At 40.4% G+C, this 19,204-nt stretch overlaps 1 protein-coding gene across 2 annotated transcripts in view; it reads right to left on the reverse strand.

Moving 5' to 3' along the window:
- The window catches only part of spag1a (sperm associated antigen 1a), a 31,706-nt gene extending 15,941 nt beyond the window's left edge, over positions 1–15,765 (reverse strand). For both annotated transcript variants that reach the window (XM_041870341.2, XM_041870342.1), the window contains exon 1: positions 14,972–15,765. In XM_041870341.2, coding sequence (XP_041726275.1) covers positions 14,972–15,500 — 529 coding nt within the window. In that variant the 5' untranslated portion in view covers positions 15,501–15,765. The remainder of the gene's footprint in view (positions 1–14,971) is intronic.
- Positions 15,766–19,204: the final 3,439 nt, after the last annotated feature.

Consider the following 19,204-nt stretch of genomic DNA (forward strand, 5'->3'; position numbering starts at 1 on the left):
GATAATACACAGATCCTCTCCACTCTCTATACCTTTAACAACAAACAGTTCTGTTAGAGAATACACAGATCCTCTCCACTCTCTATACCTTTAACAACAAACAGTTCTGTTAGATTAGAGAATACACAGATCCTCTCCACTCTCTATACCTTTAACAACAAACAGTTCTGTTAGATTAGAGAATACACAGATCCTCTCCACTCTCTATACCTTTAACAACAAACAGTTATGTTAGATAATACACAGATCGTCTCCACTCTCTATACCTTTAACAACAAACAGTTCTGTTAGAGAATACAAATATCCTCTCCACTCTCTATACCTTTAACAACAAACAGTTCTGTTAGATTAGAGAATAAACAGATCCTCTCCACTCTCTATACCTTTAACAACAAACAGTTCTGTTAGAGAATACACAGATCCTCTCCACTCTCTATACCTTTAACAACAAACAGTTATGTTAGATAATACACAGATCGTCTCCACTCTCTATACCTTTAACAACAAACAGTTCTGTTAGATTAGAGAATAAACAGATCCTCTCCACTCTCTATACCTTTAACAACAAACAGTTAATAATAATATAAATTAATATGCCATTTAGCAGACGCTTTTATCCAAAGCGACTTACAGTCATGCGTGCATACATTTTTTGTGTATGGGTGGTCCCGGGGATCGAACCCACTACCTTGGCGTTACAAGCGCCGTGCTCTACCAGCTGAGCTACAGAGGACCATTCTCTTCTGTTAGAGAATACACAGATCCTCTCCACTCTCTATACCTTTAACAACAAACAGTTCTGTTAGAGAATACACAGATCCTCTCCACTCTCTATACCTTTAACAACAAACAGTTCTGTTAGATTAGAGAATACACAGATCCTCTCCACTCTCTATACCTTTAACAACAAACAGTTCTGTTAGATTAGAGAATACACAGATCCGCTCCACTCTCTATACCTTTAACAACAAACAGTTCTGTTAGAGTAGAGAATACACAGATCCTCTCCACTCTCTATACCTTTAACAACAAACAGTTCTGTTAGATTAGAGAATACACAGATCCTCTCCACTCTCTATACCTTTAACAACAAGCAGTTCTGTTAGAGAATACACAGATCCTCTCCACTCTCTATACCTTTAACAACAAGCAGTTCTGTTAGAGAATACACAGATCCTCTCCACTCTCTATACCTTTAACAACAAGCAGTTCTGTTAGAGAATACACAGATCCTCTCCACTCTCTATACCTTTAACAACAAACAGTTCTGTTAGAGTAGAGAATACACAGATCCGCTCCACTCTCTATACCTTTAACAACAAACATTTCTGTTAGAGAATACACAGATCCTCTCCACTCTCTATACCTTTAACAACAAACAGTTCTGTTAGATTAGAGAATACACAGATCCGCTCCACTCTCTATACCTTTAACAACAAACAGTTCTGTTAGAGTAGAGAATACACAGATCCTCTCCACTCTCTATACCTTTAACAACAAACAGTTCTGTTAGAGAATACACAGATCCTCTCCACTCTCTATACCTTTAACAACAAACAGTTCTGTTAGGGAATACACAGATCCTCTCCACTCTCTATACCTTTAACAACAAACAGTTCTGTTAGATAATAAACAGATCCTCTCCACTCTCTATACCTTTAACAACAAACAGTTATATTAGAGAATACACAGATCCTCTCCACTCTCTATACCTTTAACAACAAACAGTTAATAATAATATAATATAATATGCCATTTAGCAGACGCTTTTATCAAAAGCGACTTACAGTCATGCGTGCATACATTTTTTGTGTATGGGTGGTCCCGGGGATCGAACCCACTACCTTGGCGTTACAAGCGCCGTGCTCTACCAGCTGAGCTACAGAGGACCATTCTCTTCTGTTAGAGAATACACAGATCCTCTCCACTCTCTATACCTTTAACAACAAACAGTTCTGTTAGAGAATACACAGATCCTCTCCACTCTCTATACCTTTAACAACAAACAGTTCTGTTAGAGTAGAGAATACACAGATCCTCTCCACTCTCTATACCTTTAACAACAAACAGTTCTGTTAGATTAGAGAATACACAGATCCTCTCCACTCTCTATACCTTTAACAACAAACAGTTCTGTTAGAGAATACACAGATCCTCTCCACTCTCTATACCTTTAACAACAAACAGTTCTGTTAGATTAGAGAATACACAGATCCGCTCCACTCTCTATACCTTTAACAACAAACAGTTCTGTTAGAGTAGAGAATACACAGATCCTCTCCACTCTCTATACCTTTAACAACAAACAGTTCTGTTTGATTAGAGAATACACAGATCCTCTCCACTCTCTATACCTTTAACAACAAACAGTTAAGTTAGAGAATACACAGATCCTCTCCACTCTCTATACCTTTAACAACAAACAGTTCTGTTAGATAATACACAGATCCTCTCCACTCTCTATACCTTTAACAACAAACAGTTCTGTTAGATAATACACAGATCCTCTCCACTCTCTATACCTTTAACAACAAGCAGTTCTGTTAGAGAATACACAGATCCTCTCCACTCTCTATACCTTTAACAACAAACAGTTCTGTTAGATTAGAGAATACACAGATCCTCTCCACTCTCTATACCTTTAACAACAAACAGTTATGTTAGATAATACACAGATCCTCTCCACTCTCTATACCTTTAACAACAAACAGTTATGTTAGATAATACACAGATCCTCTCCAATCTCTATACCTTTAACAACAAACAGTTCTGTTAGAGTATAGAATACACAGATCCTCTCCACTCTCTATACCTTTAACAACAAACAGTTCTGTTAGATTAGAGAATAAACAGATCCTCTCCACTCTCTATACCTTTAACAACAAACAGTTATGTTAGATAATACACAGATCGTCTCCACTCTCTATACCTTTAACAACAAACAGTTCTGTTAGAGAATACAAAGATCCTCTCCACTCTCTATACCATTAACAACAAACAGTTCTGTTAGAGTAGAGAATACACAGATCCTCTCCACTCTCTATCCCTTTAACAACAAACAGTTCTGTTAGATTAGAGAATACACAGATCCTCTCCACTCTCTATACCTTTAACAACAAACAGTTCTGTTAGAGAATACACAGATCCTCTCCACTCTCTATACCTTTAACAACAAACAGTTCTGTTAGAGAATACACAGATCCTCTCCACTCTCTATACCTTTAACAACAAACAGTTCTGTTAGATTAGAGAATACACAGATCCTCTCCACTCTCTATACCTTTAACAACAAACAGTTATGTTAGATAATACACAGATCGTCTCCACTCTCTATACCTTTAACAACAAACAGTTCTGTTAGAGAATACAAAGATCCTCTCCACTCTCTATACCTTTAACAACAAACAGTTATGTTAGATTAGAGAATACACAGATCCTCTCCACTCTCTATACCTTTAACAACAAACAGTTCTGTTAGAGAATACACAGATCCTCTCCACTCTCTATACCTTTAACAACAAACAGTTCTGTTAGAGAATACACAGATCCTCTCCACTCTCTATACCATTAACAACAAACAGTTCTGTTAGAGTAGAGAATACACAGATCCTCTCCACTCTCTATCCCTTTAACAACAAACAGTTCTGTTAGATTAGAGAATACACAGATCCTCTCCACTCTCTATACCTTTAACAACAAACAGTTCTGTTAGAGAATACACAGATCCTCTCCACTCTCTATACCTTTAACAACAAACAGTTCTGTTAGAGAATACACAGATCCTCTCCACTCTCTATACCTTTAACAACAAACATTTCTGTTAGATTAGAGAATACACAGATCCTCTCCACTCTCTATACCTTTAACAACAAACAGTTATGTTAGATAATACACAGATCGTCTCCACTCTCTATACCTTTAACAACAAACAGTTCTGTTAGAGAATACAAAGATCCTCTCCACTCTCTATACCTTTAACAACAAACAGTTCTGTTAGATTAGAGAATAAACAGATCCTCTCCACTCTCTATACCTTTAACAACAAACAGTTATGTTAGATAATACACAGATCCTCTCCACTCTCTATACCTTTAACAACAAACAGTTAATAATAATATAATATAATATGCCATTTAGCAGACGCTTTTATCCAAAGCGACTTACAGTCATGCGTGCATACATTTTTTGTGTATGGGTGGTCCCGGGGATCGAACCCACTACCTTGGCGTTACAATCGCCGTGCTCTACCAGCTGAGCTACAGAGGACCATTCTCTTCTGTTAGAGAATACACAGATCCTCTCCACTCTCTATACCTTTAACAACAAACAGTTCTGTTAGAGAATACACAGATCCTCTCCACTCTCTATACCTTTAACAACAAACAGTTCTGTTAGATTAGAGAATACACAGATCCGCTCCACTCTCTATACCTTTAACAACAAACAGTTCTGTTAGAGTAGAGAATACACAGATCCTCTCCACTCTCTATACCTTTAACAACAAACAGTTCTGTTAGATTAGAGAATACACAGATCCTCTCCACTCTCTATACCTTTAACAACAAACAGTTCTGTTAGAGAATACACAGATCATCTCCACTCTCTATACCTTTAACAACAAACAGTTCTGTTAGATTTGAGAATACACAGATCCGCTCCACTCTCTATACCTTTAACAACAAACAGTTCTGTTAGAGTAGAGAATACACAGATCCTCTCCACTCTCTATACCTTTAACAACAAACAGTTCTGTTAGATTAGAGAATACACAGATCCTCTCCACTCTCTATACCTTTAACAACAAACAGTTCTGTTAGATTTGAGAATACACAGATCCGCTCCACTCTCTATACCTTTAACAACAAACAGTTCTGTTAGAGTAGAGAATACACAGATCCTCTCCACTCTCTATACCTTTAACAACAAACAGTTCTGTTAGATTAGAGAATACACAGATCCGCTCCACTCTCTATACCTTTAACAACAAACAGTTCTGTTCGAGAATACACAGATCCTCTCCACTCTCTATACCTTTAACAACAAACAGTTAAGTTAGAGAATACACAGATCCTCTCCACTCTCTATACCTTTAACAACAAACAGTTCTGTTAGATAATACACAGATCCTCTCCACTCTCTATACCTTTAACAACAAACAGTTCTGTTAGATAATACACAGATCCTCTCCACTCTCTATACCTTTAATAACAAGCAGTTCTGTTAGAGAATACACAGATCCTCTCCACTCTCTATACCTTTAACAACAAACAGTTCTGTTAGATTAGAGAATACACAGATCCTCTCCACTCTCTATACCTTTAACAACAAACAGTTCTGTTAGAGTATAGAATACACAGATCCTCTCCACTCTCTATACCTTTAACAACAAACAGTTCTGTTAGATTAGAGAATACACAGATCCGCTCCACTCTCTATACCTTTAACAACAAACAGTTCTGTTAGAGTAGAGAATACACAGATCCTCTCCACTCTCTATACCTTTAACAACAAACAGTTCTGTTAGATTAGAGAATACACAGATCCTCTCCACTCTCTATACCTTTAACAACAAACAGTTCTGTTAGATTAGAGAATACACAGATCCTCTCCACTCTCTATAACTTTAACAACAAACAGTTCTGTTAGATTAGAGAATACACAGATCCTCTCCACTCTCTATACCTTTAACAACAAACAGTTCTGTTAGATTAGAGAATACACAGATCCTCTCCACTCTCTATACCTTTAACAACAAACAGTTCTGTTAGATTAGAGAATACACATATCCTCTCCACTCTCTATACCTTTAACAACAAACAGTTCTGTTAGATTAGAGAATACACAGATCCTCTCCACTCTCTATACCTTTAACAACAAACAGTTCTGTTTGATTAGAGAATACACAGATCCTCTCCACTCTCTATACCTTTAACAACAAACAGTTCTGTTAGATAATACACAGATCCTCTCCACTCTCTATACCTTTAACAACAAACAGTTCTGTTAGAGAATACACAGATCCTCTCCACTCTCTATACCTTTAACAACAAACAGTTATGTTAGATTAGAGAATACACATATCCTCTCCACTCTCTATACCTTTAACAACAAACAGTTCTGTTTGAGTAGAGAATACACAGATCCTCTCCACTCTCTATACCTTTAACAACAAACAGTTCTGTTAGATTAGAGAATACACAGATCCGCTCCACTCTCTATACCTTTAACAACAAACAGTTCTGTTAGAGTAGAGAATACACAGATCCTCTCCACTCTCTATACCTTTAACAACAAACAGTTCTGTTAGATAACACACAGATCGTTCCACTCTCTATACCTTTAACAACAAACAGTTCTGTTAGATTAGAGAATACACAGATCCTCTCCACTCTCTATACCTTTAACAACAAACAGTTCTGTTAGATAATACACAGATCCTCTCCACTCTCTATACCTTTAACAACAAACAGTTCTGTTAGAGTAGATAATACACAGATCGTCTCCACTCTCTATACCTTTAACAACAAACAGTTCTGTTAGATAATACACAGATCCTCTCCACTCTCTATACCTTTAACAACAAACAGTTCTGTTAGAGTAGAGAATACACAGATCCGCTCCACTCTCTATACCTTTAACAACAAACAGTTCTGTTAGATTAGAGAATACACAGATCCTCTCCACTCTCTATACCTTTAACAACAAACAGTTCTGTTAGAGAATACACAGATCCTCTCCACTCTCTATACCTTTAACAACAAACAGTTCTGTTAGATAATACACAGATCCGATCCACTCTCTATCCCTTTAACAACAAACAGTTATGTTAGATTAGAGAATACACAGATCCTCTCCACTCTCTATACCTTTAACAACAAACAGTTCTGTTAGATTAGATAATACACAGATCCGCTCCACTCTCTATCCCTTTAACAACAAACAGTTCTGTTAGATTAGAGAATACACAGAACCTCTCCACTCTCTATACCTTTAACAACAAACAGTTCTGTTAGATAATACACAGATCCTCTCCACTCTCTATCCCTTTAACAACAAACAGTTCTGTTAGATTAGAGAATACACAGATCCGCTCCACTCTCTATACCTTTAACAACAAACAGTTATGTTAGAGAATACACAGATTATCTCCACTCTCTATACCATTAACAACAAACAGTTCTGTTAGATTAGAGAATACACAGATCCGCTCCACTCTCTATACCTTTAACAACAAACAGTTCTGTTAGAGAATACACAGATCCTCTCCACTCTCTATACCTTTAACAACAAACAGTTATGTTAGATAATACACAGATCCTCACCACTCTCTATACCTTTAACAACAAACAGTTAATAATAATATAATATAATATGCCATTTAGCAGACGCTTTTATCAAAAGCGACTTACAGTCATGCGTGCATACATTTTTTGTGTATGGGTGGTCCCGGGGATCGAACCCACTACCTTGGCGTTACAAGCGCCGTGCTCTACCAGCTGAGCTACAGAGGACCATTCTCTTCTGTTAGAGAATACACAGATCCTCTCCACTCTCTATACCTTTAACAACAAACAGTTCTGTTAGATTAGAGAATACACAGATCCTCTCCACTCTCTATACCTTTAACAACAAACAGTTCTGTTAGATAATACACAGATCCTCTCCACTCTCTATCCCTTTAACAACAAACAGTTCTGTTAGATTAGAGAATACACAGATCCGCTCCACTCTCTATACCTTTAACAACAAACAGTTCTGTTAGAGAATACACAGATCCTCTCCACTCTCTATACCTTTAACAACAAACAGTTCTGTTAGAGTAGAGAATACACAGATCCTCTCCACTCTCTATACCTTTAACAACAAACAGTTCTGTTAGATTAGAGAATACACAGATCCTCTCCACTCTCTATACCTTTAACAACAAACAATTATGTTAGATTAGAGAATACACAGATCCTCTCCACTCTCTATACCTTTAACAACAAACAGTTCTGTTAGAGTAGAGAATACACAGATCCTCTCCACTCTCTATACCTTTAACAACAAACAGTTCTGTTAAATTAGAGAATACACAGATCCTCTCCACTCTCTATACCTTTAACAACAAACAGTTCTGTTAGATTAGAGAATACACATATCCTCTCCACTCTCTATACCTTTAACAACAAACAGTTCTGTTAGAGTAGAGAATACACAGATCCTCTCCACTCTCTATACCTTTAACAACAAACAGTTCTGTTAGATTAGATAATACACAGATCCTCTCCACTCTCTATACCTTTAACAACAAACAGTTATGTTAGAGAATACATAGATCCTCTCCACTCTCTATACCTTTAACAACAAACAGTTCTGTTAGATTAGAGAATACACATATCCTCTCCACTCTCTATACCTTTAACAACAAACAATTCTGTTAGAGTAGAGAATACACAGATCCTCTCCACTCTCTATATCTTTAACAACAAACAGTTCTGTTAGATTAGAGAATACACAGATCCGCTCCACTCTCTATACCTTTAACAACAAACAGTTCTGTTAGAGTAGAGAATACACAGATCCTCTCCACTCTCTATACCTTTAACAACAAACTGTTCTGTTAGATTAGAGAATACACAGATCCTCTCCACTCTCTATACCTTTAACAACAAACAGTTCTGTTAGATTAGAGAATACACAGATCCTCTCCACTCTCTATAACTTTAACAACAAACAGTTCTGTTAGATTAGAGAATACACAGATCCGCTCCACTCTCTATACCTTTAACAACAAACAATTATGTTAGATTAGAGAATACACAGATCCTCTCCACTCTCTATACCTTTAACAACAAACAGTTCTGTTAGAGTAGAGAATACACAGATCCTCTCCACTCTCTATACCTTTAACAACAAACAGTTCTGTTAAATTAGAGAATACACAGATCCTCTCCACTCTCTATACCTTTAACAACAAACAGTTCTGTTAGATTAGAGAATACACATATCCTCTCCACTCTCTATACCTTTAACAACAAACAGTTCTGTTAGAGTAGAGAATACACAGATCCTCTCCACTCTCTATACCTTTAACAACAAACAGTTCTGTTAGATTAGATAATACACAGATCCTCTCCACTCTCTATACCTTTAACAATAAACAGTTATGTTAGAGAATACATAGATCCTCTCCACTCTCTATACCTTTAACAACAAACAGTTCTGTTAGATTAGAGAATACACATATCCTCTCCACTCTCTATACCTTTAACAACAAACAATTCTGTTAGAGTAGAGAATACACAGATCCTCTCCACTCTCTATATCTTTAACAACAAACAGTTCTGTTAGATTAGAGAATACACAGATCCGCTCCACTCTCTATACCTTTAACAACAAACAGTTCTGTTAGAGTAGAGAATACACAGATCCTCTCCACTCTCTATACCTTTAACAACAAACTGTTCTGTTAGATTAGAGAATACACAGATCCTCTCCACTCTCTATACCTTTAACAACAAACAGTTCTGTTAGATTAGAGAATACACAGATCCTCTCCACTCTCTATAACTTTAACAACAAACAGTTCTGTTAGATTAGAGAATACACAGATCCGCTCCACTCTCTATACCTTTAACAACAAACAGTTCTGTTAGATTAGAGAATACACAGATCCTCTCCACTCTCTATACCTTTAACAACAAACAGTTCTGTTAGATTAGAGAATACACATATCCTCTCCACTCTCTATACCTTTAACAACAAACAGTTCTGTTAGAGTAGAGAATACACAGATCCTCTCCACTCTCTATACCTTTAACAACAAACAGTTCTGTTAGATTAGAGAATACACAGATCCTCTCCACTCTCTATCCCTTTAACAACAAACAGTTCTGTTAGATAATACACAGATCCTCTCCACTCTCTATACCTTTAACAACAAACAGTTCTGTTAGAGAATACACAGATCCTCTCCACTCTCTATACCTTTAACAACAAACAGTTCTGTTAGATTAGAGAATACACATATCCTCTCCACTCTCTATACCTTTAACAACAAACTGTTCTGTTAGAGTAGAGAATACACAGATCCTCTCCACTCTCTATACCTTTAACAACAAACAGTTCTGTTAGATTAGAGAATACACAGATCCGCTCCACTCTCTATACCTTTAACAACAAACAGTTCTGTTAGAGTAGAGAATACACAGATCCTCTCCACTCTCTATACCTTTAACAACAAACAGTTCTGTTAGATAACACACAGATCGTCTCCACTCTCTATACCTTTAACAACAAACAGTTCTGTTAGATTAGAGAATACACAGATCCTCTCCACTCTCTATCCCTTTAACAACAAACAGTTCTGTTAGATTAGAGAATACACAGATCCTCTCCACTCTCTATACCTTTAACAACAAACAGTTCTGTTAGATAATTCACAGATCCGCTCCACTCTCTATACCTTTAACAACAAGCAGTTATGTTAGAGAATACACAGATCCTCTCCACTCTCTATACCTTTAACAACAAGCAGTTATGTTAGAGAACACACAGATCCTCTCCACACCTTTAACAACAAACACAGCTTGTATTTCAAAGTCATTGAAATAAAAATATAATTTAAAAGCAGTAAAAATATCAGATAGCATTTTGTCCATACTCTGCTCAGATCTCAGTCCAACGTGTTAATAGGATAGACTACTCTGTGGTGTTGAGTGGGTAGCATACCCACTGTACAGTTTGCATGGTCAATCCATTTACAAGGAAAAGGTTTTCCACTGCTCTTTCTCCAAGGAGCTCAATCTGCAGCATCAGCACTTGTGAACAATCATTCCACAGTAGTGATGGATTCCTGTCAATCTGGATAATGTTGTTGGCTGCTGTGTTTGGCCTGCTACCAGCCTCTATTTGTGTTGCCACTCATGAGCTTTCATGAGAAAGATGAGGTTGGATGTTTTGGAAATTAAACTAAATCCAATTTGCAGGAGTGTAATCTTAATGCCTACGCAGCATGAGACTGGCACTAGCCCTGCCTCCAGGCTCACACGTACTACCATGGCTGCCAACTAAACCGTTGCTCTACAACAGCAACAGGGATTGGCTGATGAGGGCTCTTGGATGACTGTCATGAAGCCCAATGACAACATAGAGGCCTGTGTGCCAGGAAATGGACCCTGTAGAAACTAGGAACGAGTGACACAATGTGGACCTGGGTCTAATACCCCTTTAGTACATCACACCCAGCAGCTGGGAGGAACATGATCTTTCTGTCTCCGTCCTCATGACTACCTTCATTGTTATTATTCAACTACCCACAATATCACTAACAGTGAGCCTCTTAGGCCTAACAGAAAAACATCTAGTGAGGCCTGTGTCCTGTTAAAACATCTAGTGAGGCCTGTGTCCTGTTAAAACATCTAGTGAGGCCTGTGTCCTGTTAAAACATCTAGTGAGGCCTGTGTCCTGTTAAAACATCTAGTGAGGCCTGTGTCCTGTTAAAACATCTAGTGAGGCCTGTGTCCTGTTAAAACATCTAGTGAGGCCTGTGTCCTGTTAAAACATCTAGTGAGGCCTGTGTCCTGTTAAAACATCTAGTGAGGCCTGTGTCCTGTTAAAACATCTAGTGAGGCCTGTGTCCTGTTAAAACATCTAGTGAGGCCTGTGTCCTGTTAAAACATCTAGTGAGGCCTGTGTCCTGTTAAAACATCTAGTGAGGCCTGTGTCCTGTTAAAACATCTAGTGAGGCCTGTGTCCTGTTAAAACATCTAGTGAGGCCTGTGTCCTGTTAAAACATCTAGTGAGGCCTGTGTCCTGTTAAAACATCTAGTGAGGCCTGTGTCCTGTTAAAACATCTAGTGAGGCCTGTGTCCTGTTAAAACATCTAGTGAGGCCTGTGTCCTGTTAAAACATCTAGTGAGGCCTGTGTCCTGTTAAAACATCTAGTGAGGCCTGTGTCCTGTTAAAACATCTAGTGAGGCCTGTGTCCTGTTAAAACATCTAGTGAGGCCTGTGTCCTGTTAAAACATCTAGTGAGGCCTGTGTCCTGTTAAAACATCTAGTGAGGCCTGTGTCCTGTTAAAACATCTAGTGAGGCCTGTGTCCTGTTAAAACATCTAGTGAGGCCTGTGTCCTGTTAAAACATCTAGTGAGGCCTGTGTCCTGTTAAAACATCTAGTGAGGCCTGTGTCCTGTTAAAACATCTAGTGAGGCCTGTGTCCTGTTAAAACATCTAGTGAGGCCTGTGTCCTGTTAAAACATCTAGTGAGGCCTGTGTCCTGTTAAAACATCTAGTGAGGCCTGTGTCCTGTTAAAACATCTAGTGAGGCCTGTGTCCTGTTGTCAGAGGTCTGACTGACTGATTAAAGGGAACTTGCACTTTCCTAACACTAACCCACTTGCCTACACTGCTGGAACCTCATGTAATATTGAGTTCAGGGCCGGTTCCAGGTAATATTGAGTTCAGGGCCGGTTCTAGGTAATATTGAGTTCAGGGCCGGTTCTAGGTAATATTGAGTTCAGGGCCGGTTCCAGGTAATATTGAGTTCAGGGCCGGTTCTAGGTAATATTGAGTTCAGGGCCGGTTCTAGGTAATATTGAGTTCAGGGCCGGTTCTAGGTAATATTGAGTTCAGGGCCGGTTCTAGGTAATATTGAGTTCAGGGCCGGTTCCAGGTAATATTGAGTTCAGGGCCGGTTCCAGGTAATATTGAGTTCAGGGCCGGTTCCAGGTAATATTGAGTTCAGGGCCGGTTCCAGGTAATATTGAGTTCAGGGCCGGTTCCAGGTAATATTGAGTTCAGGGCCGGTTCTAGGTAATATTGAGTTCAGGGCCGGTTCCAGGTAATATTGAGTTCAGGGCCGGTTCCAGGTAATATTGAGTTCAGGGCCGGTTCCAGGTAATATTGAGTTCAGGGCCGGTTCCAGGTAATATTGAGTTCAGGGCCGGTTCCAGGTAATATTGAGTTCAGGGCCGGTTCTAGGTAATATTGAGTTCAGGGCCGGTTCTAGGTAATATTGAGTTCAGGGCCGGTTCTAGGTAATATTGAGTTCAGGGCCGGTTCCAGGTAATATTGAGTTCAGGGCCGATTCTAGGTAATATTGAGTTCAGGGCCGGTTCTAGGTAATATTGAGTTCAGGGCCGGTTCCAGGTAATATTGAGTTCAGGGCCGGTTCTAGGTAATATTGAGTTCAGGGCCGGTTCCAGGTAACATTGAGTTCAGGGCCGGTTCTAGGTAATATTGAGTTCAGGGCCGGTTCCAGGTAATATTGAGTTCAGGGCCGGTACTAGGTAATATTGAGTTCAGGGCTGGTTCCAGGTAATATTGAGTTCAGGGCCGGTTCCAGGTAATATTGAGTTCAGGGCCGGTTCTAGGTAATATTGAGTTCAGGGCCGGTTCCAGGTAATATTGAGTTCAGGGCCGGTTCCAGGTAATATTGAGTTCAGGGCCGGTTCTAGGTAATATTGAGTTCAGGGCCGGTTCTAGGTAATATTGAGTTCAGGGCTGGTTCTAGGTAATATTGAGTTCAGGGCCGGTTCTAGGTAATATTGAGTTCAGGGCCGGTTCTAGGTAATATTGAGTTCAGGGCCGGTTCCAGGTAATATTGAGTTCAGGGCCGGTTCCAGGTAATATTGAGTTCAGGGCCGGTTCTAGGTAATATTGAGTTCAGGGCCGGTTCCAGGTAATATTGAGTTCAGGGCCGGTTCCAGGTAATATTGAGTTCAGGGCCGTTTCTAGGTAATATTGAGTTCAGGGCCGGTTCTAGGTAATATTGAGTTCAGGGCCGGTTCTAGGTAATATTGAGTTCAGGGCCGGTTCTAGGTAATATTGAGTTCAGGGCCGGTTCCAGGTAATATTGAGTTCAGGGCCGGTTCCAGGTAATATTGAGTTCAGGGCCGGTTCCAGGTAATATTGAGTTCAGGGCCGGTTCCAGGCATAAAGCGATATAAGCGGTCACTTAGTGCCCCTGGATTTTTTGGGGGGTAAATTAGGAACTCAGTCGGGGTCTCAACTTACTGAGAGTTAGAATAGTAGAAAACACATCAAGGTGCAATTTAGAAATGTGGTTCTGTCTTGTTATGTCAGTCACTGACAGTCACTCAATTAGCCATCAGCTAACACATTTTAGCCAGTTATCTAAACTTGTAGTAATTATGGCCGAATACCGACCGGGCACGCAGGGCACGTGTCCAGGGGCCCTGACCTCCAGGGGCCCTGACCTCCAGGGGCTCTGACCTCCAGGGGCCCTGACCTCCAGGGGCCCTGACCTCCAGGGGCCCTGACCTCCAGGGGCCCTGACCTCCAGGGGGCCCCCATTGATTTTGTTAGTCATTCTCACTCAGATATTATTAACATGGCATAAGTCATTATAAATGTGTTGTAAAATTGCAACTTTTTCTCTCCGCCCCATGGCAAAATGTGTAGAATAAGAATTGCAGAAAACGTGCTTTAACGGTCCAATGCAGCAGTTTTTATCTCAATATCAAATAATTTATAGTAACATTTAAGTACCTTACTGGGATTGTTTTCAATTAAAAGGGTAAAAGATCAACTAAAATAGTTTCTTAGCAAAGAGCAGTTTCTCAATCAAGAATTTTGCTAGAACTGTCTGGGAGTGGTCTGAGTGGCGATGGGAAAACTGAAAACTAGCTGTTATTGGCAGAGAGGTTTGGAACTCTCTTTCTTATTGGTCTATTAACTAATTTACTGCATAGTGATGTCACCATGGAAGGCCAAAACTCCATTCCACCAAAACAGGCTGAAATTTCAGGCTTTTCAAACAGCGCTTACACAAGGTGTGGGGCCCCCCCAACCAAATCTCGCTTAGGGCCCCCAAAAGGCTAGAGCTGGCCCTGATTGAGTTGACACTGCTGCCTGCTGAGATGAAACAGACATCAAAGACATGTATGAGGTCATGAACTCGGAGACTAAACCCCATCCTGAGACATCTAACTCTGTAACAAGCCATTGCTATTGATAGTACTCCACCTGCGTCACAGCAGCCATCGATGGCCGCAGAGTATTTCTCCACAGCATCTGCAAACTGTCCATTTTTGAAGAGGTGGTTACCCTCGTTCTTGAGCCGGCCCAGGTGGGGCGGCAGGGTTCCAGCGGGGGCGTCCAGATAGCTGGTGTCTGGTGGGATGTCCTTACTCTGGTTCCTGTCCCCCTGGGTGGCTCCGTTGGCCACCGACCCCTTCTCTGGGGGACCCTTCCCTGCCCTGGGCTTCTCCGTACTCCCGGCCCTGCTTCTCCTCCTGAATCCTGGGGTGGCCTGGTCCGTTTTAGCCCCCCCGGTTCCAGAGGGCTTATCCTGTGCATTCCCCATTATTATCTCTGCACGCTGCAGTGTCAAAGCTCTCCTCCCCCTAGAGCAGCAGGCTAGTCTAAGCTGGATGGAAGATCTTGTGTCAGGACACGCCCCTACTGGTGGAGTCAGCAGTGACATCACAGAAGGGGGCGGTGTTGTTGCATTGCAGTGCTGCGAGAGGAGAGGAGTTTCATGAGGCCTCTGCATGAATGAGGGAGAACAGGCACTTGGCAGAAAAGAGAAGCCAGTTATGTTGCCAGCAGTTAGGTGATGTCAGAGAAGAATGAGGATCTACCTCTGGGGACATTTTAGGCCTGGAACAGAGCACTCTAGACCTGGAACAGAGCACTCTAGACCTGGAACAGAACACTCTAGACCTGGAACAGAGCACTCTAGACCTGGAACAGAGCACTCTAGACCTGGAACAGAAGACTCTAGACCTGGGACAGAACACTCTAGGCCTGGAACAGAGCACTCTAGACCTGGAACAGAGCACTCTAGGCCTGGAACAGAACACTCTAGACCTGGAACAGAACACTCTAGACCTGGAACAGAGCATTCTAGACCTGGAACAGAACACTCTAGACCTGGAACAGAAGACTCTAGACCTGGAACAGAACACTCTAGACCTGGAACAGAAGACTATAGACCTGGAACAGAACACTCTAGACCTGGAACAGAACACTCTAGACCTGGAACAGAAAACACTAGACCTGGAACAGAGCATTCTAGACCTGGAACAGAACACTCTAGAACTGGAACAGAAGACTCTAGACCTGGAACAGAACACTCTAGACCTGGAACAGAAGACTCTAGACCTGGAACAGAATACTCTAGACCTGGAACAGAAGACTCTAGACCTGGAACAGAACACTCTAGACCTGGAACAGAAGACTCTAGACCTGGAACAGAAGACTCTAGACCTGGAACAGAACACTCTAGACCTGGAACAGAACACTCTAGACCTGGGACAGAACACTCTAGACCTGGGACAGAAAACACTAGACCTGGAACAGAAGACTCTAGACCTGGAACAGAACACTCTAGACCTGGAACCGAAGACTCTAGACCTGGAACAGAAGACTCTAGACCTGGAACAGAAGACTCTAGACCTGGAACAGAAGACTCTAGACCTGGAACAGAAGACTATAGACCTGGAACAGAAGACTATAGACCTGGAACAGAACACTCTAGACCTGGAACAGAACACTCTAGACCTGGAACAGAAGACTATAGACCTGGAACAGAACCCTCTAGACCTGGAACAGAAGACTCTAGATCTGTAACAGAACACTCTAGACCTGGAACAGAACACTCTAGACCTGGAACAGAAGACTATAGACCTGGAACAGAAGACTCTAGACCTGGAACAGAAGACTATAGACCTGGAACAGAAGACTCTAGACCTGGAACAGAAGACTATAGACCTGGAACAGAAGACTCTAGACCTGGAACAGAAGACTATAGACCTGGAACAGAAGAATCTAGACCTGGAACAGAAGACTCTGATATCGCTCCAGCATCTCTTTAGGGTGTTGAAATAATTAGCATATTTATAGATGTGTAAGGTTATACTCCTAGAGTAGGTATCTCCTAACTTACTTTGGACTCCTACTCCTTGGGGACAAACAGACAACATACCCCTTCAGTCACTACAAGAAACATGACACTATTCTACATCCACCCTCATCAAGGTCCTGTAATGGAGATGTCTTGACCAGTAGAAAACATGACACTATTCTACATCCACCCTCATCAAGGTCCTGTAATGGAGATGTCTTGACCAGTAGAAAACATGACACTATTCTACATCCACCCTCATCAAGGTCCTGTAATGGAGATGTCTTGACCAGTAGAAAACAGGACACTATTCTACATCCACCCTCATCAAGGTCCTGTAATGGAGATGTCTTGACCAGTAGAAAACATGACACTATTCTACATCCACCCTCATCAAGGTCCTGTAATGGAGATGTCTTGACCAGTAGAAAACATGACCCTATTCTACATCCACCCTCATCAAGGTCCTGTAATGGAGATGTCTTGATCAGTAGAAAACATGTCTGTATTACTGAGGAACTAACTCTACTATAAGTAAGGCACAGTAAGATTGTCGTTTTTTTTTTAAACAATACAAAACATACACATAGAAAAGACTACATACATGCACAAAAACCATCAGACATCACTCCTGCCCAGACCCACCTGTTCTCACCCCTATCTCCAGTGCCTGCACTATTCTCAAATGGTACCATTTTGTTCCTCTCCGTTGCCCACGCTCTTTTAATATTTAGATAATGAAGGATACGATTTTTTCAATGACTTAACGATGGAGCATTGGTTGATTTCCAGTTAAGCATACGTTTTTTCAAGATAATTGACAATAAGATTATTGTCCAACCCATCAGGTATCTCACTGCACCCTCATATGACGTCTTGAAATATGCAGACAGACGGATTAAAAGTAAATTTACAGTGCCTTCGGAAAGTATTCAGACCCCTTGACTTTTTCCACATTTTGTTACGTTACAGCCTTATTCTAAAATGGATTAAATAAATACAAATCCTCAGCAATCTACACACAATACCCCTAATGACGAAGCGAGAACAGCTTTTTAGAAATGTTTGCAAAAATATATAAAAAAAGAACGGAAATACCTTATTTACATACAGTACCAGTCAAAAGTTTGGACACACCTACTCATTCAAGGGTTTTTCTTTATTTTTACTATTTTCTACATTATAGAATAATAGTGAAGACATCAAAACTATGACATAACACATATGGAATCATGTAGTAACCAAAAAAGTGTTCAACAAATCAAAATATATTTTATATTTGAGATTCTTCAAAGTAGCCGCCCTTTGCCTTGATGACAGTTTTGCACACTCTTGGAATTCTCTCAACCAGCTTCACCTGGAATGCTTTTCCAACAGTCTTGAAGGAGTTCCCACATATGCTGAGCACTTGTTGGCTGCTTTTCCTTCACTCTGCGGTCCGACTCATCCCAAACCATCTCAATTTGGTTGAGGTCGGGGGATTGTGGAGGCCAGGTCATCTGATGCAGCACTCCATCACTCTCCTTCTTGGTAAAATAGCCTTACACAGCCTGGAGGTGTGTTGGGTCATTGTCCTGTTGAAAAACAAATGCTAGTCCCACTAAGTCCAAACCAGATGGGATGGCGTATCGCTGCAGAATGCTGTGGTGGCAATGCTGGTTAAGTGTGCCTTGAATTCCAAATAAATCACAGACAGTGTCACCAGCAAAGCACCCCAACACCAACTCCTCCCCTGCTTATAACATTCCCAAAAGGCATGAATTATGGAGTCATTAGTAGTTTTACACTTCAGACATGACTCTGCTGTTGTGTTGTAGAATTTGTGAATTATGTCTCTTGTATAATAAATTATATACATTAGCTTATATTGGATTAAGTGGACATTTTCGTTAACTGTAATTTCATTAGTTCCGTTCCATCATTCCCTCCATCTTGTGCCAATATCAGTTATTTTAAGTCTTTGTTTAATAGTTTATATTTATTTCTAAGAGGTTGTCAGTTGGATAGGCTCTCTGCAAGGGTTTGTATATCTTCCCTATCATATGAACATCATTTTCTGACTCAAATAAGATTCCCTCAAGATTGCTCTGATGTTGCATGTATTTGAAAATACTGTATCTACATTGCTAAGTCCAAAATTGCTTTTTAATTCTGTCATGGAAATAAATGTACAGTATTTCCTGTTACCAAGTCATTTACAGTTTCTATGCCTTTAGTGTTCCATGTGGACCAATCTATCAGTGAATTCTGAAAAGCTATTCAAGGATTGTTCCATAATGGTTCTTGTACAATACGTTTCATTTCCTTCCATATTGTTATAGTGTTCTTAACTATGAAGTTGTTAATGTTCT

The sequence above is a fragment of the Coregonus clupeaformis genome, unplaced genomic scaffold (assembly GCF_020615455.1).
Source record: "Coregonus clupeaformis isolate EN_2021a unplaced genomic scaffold, ASM2061545v1 scaf0055, whole genome shotgun sequence".
NCBI classification, from domain to species: Eukaryota; Metazoa; Chordata; class Actinopteri; order Salmoniformes; family Salmonidae; genus Coregonus; species Coregonus clupeaformis.